Raw genomic sequence first — 14,545 nt, forward strand, 5'->3', positions numbered from 1 at the left:
GCTGGGAAATAGAAAGTCAAGAAAATTAATGGGTGTTAACAATGTCCATGGTGCAGCCAAGCTCAGACCTGTCTGCTGTCTGTTGCAAAATCAACATCTTCATTCAAGGGCTTCCCTCTCTCACAAGTTCTTCTCAGTGGCAACCAAATTCTTCTTGAAGCTAATGGGAACAAGCTCTGACATTTATATAAATGACTTCTAGATGCATGAGAACCATCCTTCTGAAACCAGCAGAGGCTACATTGCTGTAGGTAGCAAAGAATCAAAGTCACTTCTGTTGGCAAAGATCCTTAAGGTCATCGAGTCCAACCATTAACCCACCACTAACCTGTGACCGTAAGCACCATGTCTGAGGACCTTAGAGGTCTTTTTCAACCTAAACAATTCTATGATTTTATGACTCCATGGATCTGATGGCATGGCACCAGTACCAGTGTAATGTATTCCCTTGGATACACTGCAGAGGAATTGCTGGCAGAAGAACCTGTTTGGATTTGGCACATATGCAACCACAGCCATTTGCCTGTGTGTCCAAGGTTTTGCCCTGAGCTGTTGAAGCTCTGCAGGGCTGCATGACCCTGCCCTGTGCTGCAAGCAGACAAGTGAAGCCCAAAAGATCAGTCCAGCTGCATTTCCCTGAGGCTGCCCCTGAACGCGGGGCACGAAGGATCAGAGGCTTGTCCTGGAGTCCTGTTCTTGGACTCAGCAGGACAAACAATGCTTTTCCAAGCAGACTCCTCTGTGAATCCCTTCCAGAAGGCTCACCTGTCCCCAGAGCCTTTTGAGCAGGAGATGGCCACCTGCCAGCTACTCCAATCCTGACCCACGTTTCCTGAGAACCCAGCAAGGGAGAGTTTCACAGACAAGAGGAAATCCCTGAACAGCATGCAGCTCAGAGAATGGAAAGTTTTTTTCTTGGGGAGGGTTGGGTTTATTGTGGTTCCCCCCCCGCCCCCAACCCTGCTTCCAGCTTTCCAATGAATGCATCTGGCAGCACAGTGTCCCTGCCAGTGCGGGATCCCAGCGGAAAACAGAGCAGGGAGGGCTCTTCCTGCCCGGGGGAGGCTTCCCAGGAGTGTGAGGGATTTACAGTCACCTCCTCTGGCTCCCCATCCCCTGCAGAGTCGCCCTGAAGGCCATGTGCAGCGGCAGGCTGCAGACAGCTCTGCTGGTGGCTGGCTACTTTGCCTACCTGCTGGTGGGTGCTGCCGTGTTCCAGGCCCTGGAGAGGACCGCTGAGAAGCAGGAGAAAATGGCAGCTGCCCAGATGAAGGAGGCTTTTCTGCAGAACTTCACGCAGCTCACGGTGGCGGAGATGGAGCAGTTCATGAAGGTGAGTGGAAGGCCTTTCTCCCTCCTGTTTCTCCATCAGATGTTGTTTCCTGCTCATCCTCGCTGCACAGGTGACTCTCACTGCTTTCCTTCTGTTTGTGGTCACTTGGATGCTTCCAGAAAACCCCTGTCTGGTGTGAACGGGCAGCTCAGTCTGATGGTAAATACAGCTCGTGTAGCTGGACAAAATCTCATGTGTGCTAGCTATTAAGTATCCCCATCCCACAATAGCCTGTGTTTTTGGGGGTCTTGCCTCCTGTTGATTCTGCTTTTAGTGGGGCTGTGCTCTTACACAATGGGTGGCATGGCAATTAAAATGAGGCTATCTGAAATGAGTAGGTGTAGCTGCCACTTGGAACAGCATCACAGATAGTGCAATACAGAAACAAAAAGGAAAGGTCTGGATGGGGGGTTAAAAACAAAAAAAAAACTCCAAATAGCTACAAGGAGGGTGGCATGATCAGAGTTTAGTTTTTGAGGAGGGTAGCATGATCAGAGTTTAGTTTTTGAGCATGCCGCAGAAGAGAAACAAGTAGCCTGGCCAGGGGAAGTATTTCTGGTTATGGCACAGGAAGATGAAGATTATTATGGCTGTCTCTTCAACTTGGGTAGTTTAGAGCTCTATGTGCTGTAATGCAGGAGAAAATGAGGAGTTAAAACCTTTCTGGAAGCATTTCCACATGGAAATGGGCCACTTCACAGAATAAAGAAATGTGGGGAAGAACTGGTGTTTCTAATAGCAGAGCCAGAAATTCAGTCCCTGTTTCACCCATGCATGCATCCTCTTCATCTTGTTTGTTATGGGTAGGGAAGAAGGTAAAAAAAAAACTAAATAGAGAGCTTTTCAAGACGGGAAGGAGAAAAAATGAGCTTTTAAGACAAAGAAATCTTTGTGCAAGGGCTATGGAAATTATTTTTGTTAGCCTCAATTTTCTGAGACACCAGCAAAAACATAGTGAAGGGAGAAGCAGGGAGGAAGATTTTACTGGTGCAATTTATTCCAGCATGTGTCCTGCTTCTGGCAGGGCTCTGTCCTGGATTTTATCTCAGTTGTTTCTGTACAAACCAGCCTGCCTTCCAGATGTCCAGTCCACTGTTCTCTGTTTGCAAAAGACAGGGACAGCTGGATACTGTTTGCTTTTAAAATTTCCTTTTAACTTAAAAAAAAGAGATAAAAAAATAACAGCACTTAGCATTAAAACCAAGAAAGAGTCCGAAAATGCATAAAGTGATAAATATAGCACTGGAGAGGTGTGGAAGAAATATTTAGTCAAGCCTTGGGTGGAAGGGCAGTCTCAACTCAACTCAACCCAAACCATCTCTGACAGATGTTCCTCTAACCTCTTCTCAAAGGCAACTTGACAAACATGCGTGCAAATGTGTAAATTTATCTATGTGTATACAGTTTGGAGAAGAATGTGTATGTCAGGCTTTGCAAATCAATGGACTTTCTCTGATTTTAATTCTGTGACACTGACCAAAATACAGACTTGAAATGAAATGCTCAGTGTATCTCATGTGTACCCTGGCACAGCTCACTGATGCACCACTGGGAGGGATCAGAGCCACTGCTCATACAGGTGGGTGATCAGATCTTGGAGCCACCACTCCCATCTCAACTGCGAGTCCAAATCCAACAATCAGCCATCCCCATCTCCTAAACCAGTGCTCTGCTACATCCCAGTCACTCACAGGATTGTGATTTTCCAAACTACTTGGCCTGAAAGAAACAAGGTCCTTGATCACACTGAAAGAAACAATTTCTCTCCAAACACCACTAGAGCAGTCAGCACAATCAGGGCAGAAGTTGAACGCCCAAACCCACTGGATAAAGGCTTCCCAGACTTGGAGGTGAAGGTGTGAATAGTGTCAGACAGTCTCTGAAGGGATGTGAATGGTACTCACAGGAGAGGAGCAGCCGTTGGCTAAACCTGTAATATTTTTGCAGCAAGCACTTGAGAAAAGCAGTCATGATGATACCAAACTTTGCTTTCTCTCCCAGAACCTGATTGAAGCCATTCAAAATGGAGTATACCCTGTTGGAAATGAGTCACAGTTTGAAGAGAGCAACTGGGATTTCAGCAACTCCTTCTTCTTTGCAGGCACAGTTGTCTCCACAATAGGTAGGTCTAATGCTTTCCGTTTATGTGTGCTTGTGTGTGAGTGATGCTTATTGTGTCTGGTTATTAGGGACATGAATGGATAATACTTTCCAGGATAAAAACTCCAGACCTTTGTTGTCATGGGTTAGTCCTGAGACCTTCCCAGTGCACAGTTCTTCATGCTTTATTTTGGCTTGTCAAATATCAGTGGCCTTTCCTATTATTTCCCACTTGTTTCTTCTCAAATAATCTGTTATAATGTTCACTCTGCTGATATTTTTAGGTGGGGGATAAACTTCACTTTCCCGGTGTTTATTCCAGGCTTTAAATCTGAGAGTGCTGTAAAACATAAAAGATGTAAGGAAAGAAGTGAATCCTGCTGGGGCCTGGGCACTGTCTCCATAACCTCTTTTGAGCTGTTAATTCACATATTCAATTAGGAACACGCCAGGAGGAAAAAATGGGAAGGGGAAAAGGCATATGCTGAGAATTTTACACTGCTGCTTCAAGCTGTTCTGACCCTTACAGGGCCTGCCTGCCCCTACCTGCTTCATCATTTCTTTCAAATGTACATCCCAAAAAGGGCAGGTGTGCCAAACTTAAGGATAAAATTCATGCTGTTGGCACCTGCTTCACAGTCATGCAGTGGAAGTCAGATCTGTGTTTTTACAGAGTGGTGCTGAGGCCTCACTGCCACCAGACCCTAAAAGCACATCTGATCTGTGAGTGTGACATGTCCCAAGGGCCCCAGCAGTGTCCCAGCACCATGGGAGCTGTGTAAGTGCTGCCTGAGCCCACAGGGAGACCTCCTGCTGTAGAAGGGGAGGGTTCTGACCCATCACTGAAACTGGAATATTTCTACAACAGGGAGCACAGGAGAGCTCATGCATTTGGAAATCCAGTAGCCCAAAAATCACTCAGTTATTTTGTCTTTTCTCCCAAAGAAAACATTGCATTTTCCAAGTAATGGATGCCTTGACATGAACTGTGCATGGGAAATGCAGTTTCACAGGGTCACTGATAGCATAAGGACATACACAAAGTTCAGTATCCTTGCACTCAGGCATGTAACTCATGAGGTCCAAGAGTCTTGAGATTAAAGGACGTGTTTGGGGTTGTTCCACTACTTAGATAAATCCTGTCTTAGTAAGACCTTAAGGCAAATGTCTCTTGGGCATGAATAAATCAGTCACCAACAAGGTCTGGGCTAATTAGCACCATGAATTCTAATGCACACTGCACTGTCTTGGGACTGGAGTCAGTATCTGGACACAGCAGCTCACTGGGATGGAGCCAGGGAGGTCACTAACACACAGGCACATCAACAAGAAGCTGGAGATGTGATCCTGACAGCCTGGGACTCCAGCTCTGATGTCTTCCAGATCCTCAGAGTTTTATTTTCTGACTTTCCATGTATTTGTCATAGGACAGAGCATGTTTCCCATAATTAAATCTTGATTGTGTTTTTGTTCCCACTAAGGCTGTGTTGGGAACGCACAGTGCTTCTGCATTCCCCCAGACATGCAGGGTGAACCACTTCATCTGCTCACTGCCTTTTTCAGAGGAAAAAAAACCTGCTTTTGTGCTAACACATCTTTTAGGGTCAAAGGCAGGCTGGATTGGAGTAAAGGGTGAATATGGCTGTGAATTGCTGCAGTTCGTTGGAATATCTCCTCTGACCCATCTTTTTTTTTTATAGGTTATGGCACATTACATCCTAAAACTGCTGGGGGACAGATATTTTGTGTGTTTTTTGCTCTTTTTGGAATCCCTCTGAACATTGTTTTTCTGCACCGTGTCGGTAAGATGCTCTCACTGCTCTGTAAAAAGCTGGGGAAATTCCTGTACCAGAAAGGAATGAGAAAGGTAATTGGTTTTATTTACCCAGACACAATTATATGCTCATTTCTAGTGTTTTTCTCAAGTTTTATGCTGCCTTATCCTCGATTGTATTTGCTCTTGTGCTGGTTTAGATGTTGTTCTAGGGCAGGAAAAGAGGCATTCTTCACTTGCAGAGCTAAGCAGACATGTCAGCCATAGAAGAGATATTCAGACAAAGGCATGCATTTTGTCTTCCCATCTAGATGGCAGAAATCCACCCCCTTCAGCAATCAGTGGAGAGATGGGGCGTCCCACCTCATTTCTTGAGACACTTATCTCAGGAGCCAACACCCTAGGGAAGTGCATGCATCCCTTTAAAACCAGTCAGGGTGATTAAACATCACCTTGAGGCTGCAAAGAGCGGGTGAGCTGTGCAAAGCTGTAAAAATTAGGTGAGACATAGAGCTTTTAGTGGATTTTAACTCAATGCATAGTGTGCTACTCCTCCTAACTGATTACCCAGTCCTTTAGTTTCCCTCCACCCTTAACTGCATCAGGCTGGAGATGTCCATTTGAGCCTGGTTGCTGAAAGATGAGGAGACACCTGTAACAAGCTACAGACAGGATGGCTTTTGTCTGGTTGATGCCCCAATTTATTTTCAGCTCCTCCCCTTCTCTCAGCCCTGCTGAGGAAGTGAGAATGGCTTTTCTGTGTCTCCTACTGTAATTCTCTTTCAGGACAAGGTAGGATTGCTACAGATAACTCTGTTCAGATTACTGAGTTTCTTGTCATATATGGCAAATTTAAACAGAAGATAAGGCTCAATCAGACACAGACTCAAGCATGTACACAATACATGAATACATGAGAAGTTATCCAGCAGTTGCCATTAATTTCCAGGCAATCTGGATTTGGAACATTTTATACATAGAAACTATGTGTGTCTGGCTGATAAATCTCTACATATAACAAGTCTTCTTCTCTAGTCAAAGCTCCTCCATGACTGCTGGGAAGTAGAATGGTTTAAAAGTCTCTTTATCAAGACCTCATTCGTTTTTGGGTTTGTTTCTTTTTTTATTTAGTGAGATATCCACTGGTTAGGAGCCAAGTTGTGGCATTGATGCAATGAGAAATAAAGTCAGTAATTAAGACTCTTGAAGATAGTCCTGTCAGAAATGGTGCTATTAGTTTGTGTAAAAAATATTCTTTTCCCAGGCAAATCTGAATTTAGGTGCCAACCCTAAATACCTAAAAATTAAAAATGAAGTTGTATGGTGAAAAGTGGAAATGGTTTGACTCTGGTAAATGTCATTAGATAGGAATTTCTCCAATAGTCACAGTCATTGATACAATCAGGTAAAACACTACACCTTCCAGGGCCACTGTGGACATGCAACACTCATAACACCTGGCTTCCCACTGCTTCTAAGCAGAACTAAGGTATTTCCAGAGGAAAAGCACTCAGCAGAAATCCTTCAGATCCTCCTGATCCCAGATAGCCACCCACTTTGAATAACCACCATGTTATATAGCTTATTTCTGTCTCAAATCATGATTATAATTGAACTGGTTTCTTTTTCAGAAGAAGATCAAATTTCTGACCCTTTTGTTCTTCCTGGCAACGGGGATCCTGGTTTTTCTGTGCTTGCCATCAGTCTTCTTCCAGATAACAGAGGGCTGGTCCTACAGTGAAGGAATTTACTTTGCATTTATCACCCTCAGCACCATTGGCTTTGGAGATTATGTTGTAGGTAAGGTTGATTCCAGAGAGGAAACACAACCAAACACCAGGATAATGACTGTAATCCCCATGGGTTGACTGAATGTACTGTAGAGACAAATCTGTCAAAAGTCTTTGCCTGGTCTTTGCCTTGTACAGTTCTGGGGGGAAATACTCACTTCTTTGTATGTGCTGATAAAAGCACAAAGGCATCAAAATATAAGGAAATGAGGTGTTTTTGGGGTGCAAAGAAGACAAGTATTTTTGTTAGGGAAGGGTGAGATAAGGAAAAGTGGAATTTTTATTACCAAGAGGCAGCTGTTTATGACAGCTGTACAAAACAAGGTGTGTATCAGTGCTTTAGCCATCTCAGATTTAGGTTTCACAGTGTAAAGTGAAGAAATAAGTGATCATGTTTCAGAATATATGATTTCACACAACAGAACTAAGAGGTGGAAATCTCATCCATGGGAAATTGGGGAAATCTACTCACAGTATTAGAAGTGGGCTTAAATATAAATGTGCAAAAGTGGGCTTCTTTAGTCCTGAGTATCTCTGGAGGTTTTTTATCCTCACAAGCCACAGCTTGGGATTTCCCCTGAGGAAACATTGTTTAAGCTGCACTCAAGCATGCTGGAGTGCTTCTCAAAGCATTTCCATGGATCTGCTGGACAAAATACACTCTCCATGGAATAAGTTTCCAAAGAACCTGCAAAATAATTACCAGGAGCAAAATCAGTGTCCACAGAAGAAGCAGGAAACCGAAAACTCCATGGAGAATCCAAGATTTCTCTACAACAACCTGTCCTGCCATCATCTTGCCAGCTGACCTTCTCCTCAGCAGGAATATACAAAGAAAACTGTAACTAATACTTGCACCAGTGCTGTCCCCACAGAGGGTCTGAAAGCCTCACACACCTTTCTGGGGGACAGACAGCCACCACACAGCAAACCCCAGGCTCTCAAGCCTTGCAGAAGTGCTAGACAGGCCTCGGAGCCTCTCTGTTGGAAGGATTTCTTACATCAGGCTGATGCCTTTGGCAGAGGGAGCCCACAAACTTTTCCAAGCACTGATGTGTCACTGCTGACTGTAATTTCTCTAAATCTATTCCATGAAATAGTTTGCTGTACAGAATTATGGGGAGGGGCTGGTGCCATGCAGGAGAAAAACTGAGCATCAAAATGTTGCATTGTCTTTCCTTGTCCAAATCACAGGTGTGTTTTACTATAATGACAGCAAGTCACAGCCTGAAAACCATGACTTCATAGCACTCCCCTGCAGCCATATTGCTTTACAAAAACAATTAATTGTATTTTAACTTTCTAATTGTTATTTAAAAATAACAGTTAGATAGGCCTCATGGCTCTATGATTTCATCTTCATTAGGATGACTTAACTCGATCTAAAATATTTTCCTGTGCCAGTATTTATCTTAATTGGCTTTAACAACAGTAATAAAATGTTGATAAGTTTAATGCTTCACATCTTCACAATGAAACAAGCAGAATCAATGAGTGCTCTGAGAATTATGCACTGAGAATTGCTGACAGATGATAAATGGTTTTGCATTGGCCAAGTGGAACAGAACAGGTTTGAGTTGATTTGCATTTTAGTAATTCAAAATTGTGTGTAGCTGAGCCTGTTTGGGGCAGGCAGACATGCTGGGAAGATGGCTCAGCCTGGGTTTAACTGTTGGGAATACATGTACATACAGGTGATGCCTCTAGCGTGAAACTCCCTGGTATCTTACACTGAATATTCCCTGCTCAAGTTCAGTTTTGGGTTAACAACACAAAGATGTTACTTGTGGCTTTGCTAACCCCACATCATGAACTCCAGATAAGAGCACAATGAGGAGATGCTTTGTACCAAGGCTGAGAATTGAGAATCCCTTTGCCAACTCAATGCCAGCAGCAGAAAAAGAAACAACTGTTGGGTATCTGTGCATGAGGACAAACCTGCCCACTGCTGCCCCATTTCCAGAACTCTTGGATAACAAAGAACAAAAATCTTGCCCATTAATCTATGCAGAAATTGAAAAGAGTTGCCAGCACCTGGGCTCCTTCTGGGCAGGTTCCCCACGAGGTTTGTGGTGGTCTCCCTGTCCATGCACAGTGTTGTGTTATCCACCATGTCAAATCACCTCTGGCAGTGACCTGGAGCACTCCATCAGCAATATCACCAAGTGTTCCTGCAGATGCCAGGGCCACACCACCCGTACCATGGTGATAATATTGTGTGGAACCAAGCAAATGCTCTCTGTATGTTGAGGTCAAACGAAATGACCCATGCAGAACAGCAGGTGTGAGGTCCTGGCTGATGCTAAGAGGATCAGACTGCATGAAATAAGCTTTGGTCCACTGGTTTCCAGCACAGAAAGTTCTGTTCTTGGCATGTGTCAGTAAATTCTCATCAGTCATGTAGGTTTTTAAATGGGGGAAGCTCCTGAAGCCGTTCAAAAGTGAGGTGGGAATTGCAGCTGCTCTCTCTGTGTGCTCGCAGATACCTGTAATTTAAGGGAAATATTTATTAGGTTGTAATCACACTCTATAGAAATACAGGGAATTACAATTACCCAGATAATAATGGTTGTGTGGTTACAGTGGCCCACTGTGCTCTGCTTTTTGTGCTTTGGGAGTTTGGGTGTAATTCCAAGATAATACAATACAATTTAACACTACTTCCCACATTATTTCATTTACCTGTACGTGGGATTGATATGTAGTAAGGGGGAAAAAAATAACCTGCTCTGATGGTAATTCACCTCAATCACAGGGTCATAGAATCACAGAATGATTCACTTCAATTCCAGTGTGTCATTTGACAGGTCAGCATATTTGTATCATATTTATTTCATATATCAGTTCATTGCAACAATAAGAGAATTGCCCAGCCTTAACCTAATGCTCTGGAGCTGAGGGTCTCCATTACAGCAAAAAAGTCACTTTAAAGTACTCAATATAAAACATACTGATGAATTCATTAGGCTGTTCCACTTTACACTGGCAAGGCAATTTTAACTTTTTCATTTTCTCCTTCTTTCTCCCCCCTTATCTTCAGGCAAACAGTCTGACAGGAAATACTTTTCCTACTATCGAGTGCTTGTGGCCATTTGGATTCTTTTTGGCCTTGCCTGGATTGCTCTGCTGTTTAATTTATTGACAACAGTACTAGAAGATACTGAAAAAATAATTGTCAAGGATCTCCAGCAAATTGGAAAGGTGAGTAAGGACAATGTAGGAAGCCAGCAAAGAAGATGCTGGCCTGTTCAATTTATTCCAGAAGAAGAACCACTACCACCACGTGCTGGAGGGGATGCAATGAAAATGGAGTCATTAACAGCAGATTCTGAACACACAAAAAATGAAAAAAAAGTGTTTTCTAATAGCAAAACTATTGCCATAATGAGTCGAGAATTCAGTTCTTCCTTGGAGAATTGCTAGTTAATTATTCTAAAGAAATTCCTATAGAAATAAAATTTCTCCCACCTTTTGCTGAGATATGACCTTTTAGAACTCAAGAACTACAGTTACACAAAGCCTGGATATTAATGGTAAGAAATTTGCTCCTCAGTTTGCAGCTAGGTTGTGCTCACAGCCTGAGAAGCGCACTTGCTTTGCAAGGTGTTTTTAAGGTGCTCTCACAAAAATGCAGAGGAGGGGCATGGAAGAGCTTGCTGGTTCTGTTTGGATTTTGCAGCTTGCAAGAAATCATGTCTCTTCCAGGAACTGACATGCAGAAGCTTTTCTGGCATTGCATTGCACTTTTGGAAGAAGAAATAAGGGTATATAATTTAATAGATGCCTGACTTGAGCCATCATATTGGATAAGGTGTTATGGTCTGAAAACATGTTTAAATGACAAGACCTGAGCTCAGTTCAGAGACACTTGAAGCATCTAAAGGACAGGGTTATGAAAAGGTTAGCATGTTAGAAATGATTGACTCTACCTCTTCCTCTTTTATTCTAAGTTGAATAAAGGCAATTTCAGCTTTTATCCCTGTGGCTCTGAAAAAATCTTTCTGATGGTGTTTATAAAAACACATCAATGTCTTTAATTCAATTTTTATAATAATTTTATTGTGTAAGTTTTTCATAAGAACAGAGGCCAGTTTGAGGAGGGGAGTCCTTGCTGCTATGTTTTTATTCCATAGGAACTGTGAAGCCATTTAGCAATGATTCTGTGGTGCTGTTGATTTCCAAGGGTGAGTGGTGTCTAAACCTTCAACGAGGTGAAAAAAGAAAGGATGTCAGATCTGGGTATGGTTTTCCAGATGTGTTCTCTGGCCCGCAAGCCACTTCTGGGTGAATTCTCTGACCTTCAAAGGGTTGATCCATGTGTCACAGGCCTTCTGTGTGCCAAAGATGCATGGAAATCCAACCCTGAAGAGGTGGCAAAGCAGCTGGGGTAGACACAGCCATAGAGGTGAAACGTCCCATGTGTATTTGTGGTCACACCAAAAGTCAGTCCAGCCCACCACCTTCTCTGACCATGCCTGATGTGTCCCCAGCAGTGACAGGGGGACAGGATCAGCACCTCTGCCATGCCCCAGCACAGGGGGGGCCGAGCCCTCTGCCAGGCTGCCCATGCAGGAAATGGGCTCTGTACATCAAAATCCACGAACTTGCCCAAATGCTGAGCTCACATCAGCACCCACAGGACCCCCCAGGCCAGTCCATGGCTTTAGTGCACCAATCCCTCACTCTGACAGTGCTGAAGCTGTCACTTGACAGGTTGCTGTGAGCCCCTCAAGCTCCTCTTTTGTCAGACTGAATAATTGTTTTTTGCTCACCCTCTGGGTGTTACTTACAGCATGACCAGCCCATGCCAGGGTTATTCCTGTATGAAAGGGAGAATAAATTACATCTATAAAGCAATTTCAGGTCATAAAGATGCAGTCAGCCTTGGACCTGGATTCACAACTATCTCAGTCAAACAGAGTCATGCTTCTTGCCAAAGCAATTCTGCTGGTTCAAGACCTGGCATGTAGACCTGGCCAAACATGCACTTTCTTTCCCTCCTGAAATTATTTTCCAGTGTTACTCTCAAGGTTGACTTCTCACCTCATATGTCTCTCTGTCAGTAAACGTTTTTGAGGCAGCAGGAGCAAAACCTGACTGAAATCAAAGAAGGGCAGCAGGCACCAGAGCCAGGCAGAGAAAGCAGCTGGATGCTCCCAGGCAGGGATCTCTTCACCTCTCTGTTTTCTCCTCTCACTGAGCATTAACCCACATTATTATTTTCCAGGCATCATTCTATTCTCTTTTTTTCCTTTTTTTTTTTTCTTTTTCTGCAGCCCTTCCCAGCAGGATCATTAACCCCACTCCCAGTCTAATGTAGGGACTGCCAGGGCTGGTTTAGGGGGTGTGATGATCCTGCCTTGGGGTGCAGTAGTAATTTTGCACAGCCTCTCATTGTTCCTTCCATGCCAATTCCTGGTGTCTGGAATGGAGGGTTTCTTCAACTTCTTCCCACTACTCCCTGTTGTGACAAATAACACAACTCAGCCCTGGAACAGGCTGCAGCTGTCCCATTGTAACACAGAGTGACCAAAGATGCTTTTTTTAGACATTTCAGGAAGGGCAAAAGAGACATCCCATGGCCTCTGACTGTAAACAGCAAGCACAGAGCCAGGCTGTGCCTTTTGGAGCAAAATAGGGCAAATTCTCATTCTTTTGCCCTCATGGGTGTTTAACAATGAGCCTTGAAACCCAAGCACTTCCCATTCCAGGAGTCCATCTGTGTGACCGTGTTCACAGGAGTCTCAGGTTGAGGGAAGAGATGAGGATCTGATTCCATATTTCAGAAGGCTTGATTTATTATTTTATTATACATATTACATTAAAACTATACTAAAAGAATAGAAGAAAGGATTTCATCAGAAGTCTAGCTAAGAATAGAATAGGAAAGAATGGTAACAAAGGCTTGTGCCTCGGACAGAGGGTCTGAGCCAGCTGACTGTGATTGGCCATTAATTAGAAACAACCACATGAGACCAATCCCAGATGCACCTGTTGCATTCCGCAGCAGCAGATAATCATTGTTTGCATTTTGTTCCTGAGGCTTCTCAGCTTCTCAGGAGGAAAAATCCTAAGGAAAGGATTTTTCATAGAAGATGTCTGCGACACATCTGTCCTGTGTAGGTATTGCCACAGGGTGCAGGCATTTTAACTCATCCCTCCTGCCATGCTCCAGGGTAAGGATGTGCCCTACAGGGACTGAAAAAGCCACCCAAGGCCAGAGGATCCAGGAAACATTAACCAGGAATGGCAATGGTGGGGCAGTCCAGAACTGAAGTGTCCCTTCAACTGGAGATGTCACCCTGGGAGCACAGAAAACACATCCATTAAAAAAAATATAAAAATAAAAACTAAAAATATATAAAAATAAAGCAGCTGAGGAGAAGCTCAGCTGCTGTGAGAAAGAAGGCTGCCCATTCATAAATCCTTACTCCAGCAGAGGCCTTTTGGAGAAGGGTCTTATCTTTGCTCCTTGTGCCCTCCAGTGGCTGTGTGCTGCAGACCCTTTTCCTTGACATCCCTGCCAGGTTTGGGGAGCCTTTCTCCACCTCCCACTGTTGCAGCTCTGTTTTGCCACTGCCCTGTGTTTTTATCCCGTTCACACGAGTTTGAAAAAGGCTAAAAAATGCCTCATTCTCCAGGAAGAGATGGGGATGAGCACCTCAGCCTGGTGCAGCCAAGGCCCCTGCCTTATGCCCACACTGAGACAGCTCTTTGGAGGCCAGTTGGAGGTGTGATGGCTTTCTGCCAGCAAACCATCACAAGAAGGTTGTGACATCTTCCATCACAAGAAGGATCCTCACTGGCAGCACACAGGGTGGTGATGGTGAGGAGCATTCCCACCACACGCCCCATGCAGCAGCTTCCCATGCACAAAATCTGTTTTGGGGTCAAGGCACACATTCCCACCCCCTGTCCTACAGGGAAAGGGATTGGTCTGGAAAAAACTGTGCAAAAAGGCAATTTTGGGTGCAGGATCTGGGGCCTGGAGGGGCTGGCTCCCTCTGCAGCATCCTGGAGGGCAGGCAGTGCCACCTGCAGCATCAGGGGTGGAGATAGGAGCTGCAGATATGTGGAAGGAAGAACCAGCACCAAAGGGTGTGTGGTCCTCTCTGCTGGGAAAGGCAAGGGGAAAGCCTGGGAAAGCTGCAAGCCAGGGTGGGAGAAGAACTTTTTTTGGATGTGCTGTTGTTCCTCGTTCTTAATCTGAATGATAAATCTGTCTCCAAAAGGGCTTAGGCACAGTGACAAATCTCTCCAGGGCTGAAGCAAGCAGCCTTTTCCAGCATTATCATCCTCAGAGCATTGCACAACAGCAGCAGAAATTGTCCTCACATCACCCTGGAAGGGGGAATTGTTGATTCCTGTGCAGGTAACAGGGCCCCAGAGAAAATTCAGTGTATCCCAAACTCGTGCGTCAGACCTCTGGCTCTCTCAGCCAGGACCAGGTGTCCTGGAGTTGTTTACTGATAAACTAGACCCAGACAATGATTCTCTACTTGTTGAGGTTAAAAAAATAGAATTGAAAGCAGAATTAGAGCAGAGATT

The 14,545-nt window shown here is 44.3% G+C and overlaps 1 protein-coding gene across 1 annotated transcript; it reads left to right on the forward strand.

Moving 5' to 3' along the window:
* Nucleotides 1–1,138: 1,138 nt before the first annotated feature.
* On the forward strand, nucleotides 1,139–10,420 carry LOC131085118 (potassium channel subfamily K member 16-like). Its single transcript, XM_058026956.1, has 5 exons — nucleotides 1,139–1,333; nucleotides 3,335–3,455; nucleotides 5,134–5,300; nucleotides 6,839–7,007; nucleotides 10,038–10,420. Exons 1-5 carry the CDS (start codon nucleotides 1,139–1,141, stop codon nucleotides 10,418–10,420), a joined length of 1,035 nt encoding a protein of 344 aa, XP_057882939.1.
* Nucleotides 10,421–14,545: the final 4,125 nt, after the last annotated feature.

Source organism: Melospiza georgiana, chromosome 6, assembly GCF_028018845.1.
Source record: "Melospiza georgiana isolate bMelGeo1 chromosome 6, bMelGeo1.pri, whole genome shotgun sequence".
Classification (NCBI taxonomy): Eukaryota; Metazoa; Chordata; class Aves; order Passeriformes; family Passerellidae; genus Melospiza; species Melospiza georgiana.

Bases quoted from the DNA above. Each gene is read 5' to 3' on its own strand.
- LOC131085118 (XM_058026956.1), top strand. From the start codon at position 1,139: ATGTGCAGCGGCAGGCTGCAGACAGCTCTGCTGGTGGCTGGCTACTTT. The intron at 3,456-5,133 runs GTAGGTCTAATG...TTTTTTTTATAG, and splicing joins CACAGTTGTCTCCACAATAG to GTTATGGCACATTACATCCT. The intron at 5,301-6,838 runs GTAATTGGTTTT...TTTCTTTTTCAG, and splicing joins ACCAGAAAGGAATGAGAAAG to AAGAAGATCAAATTTCTGAC.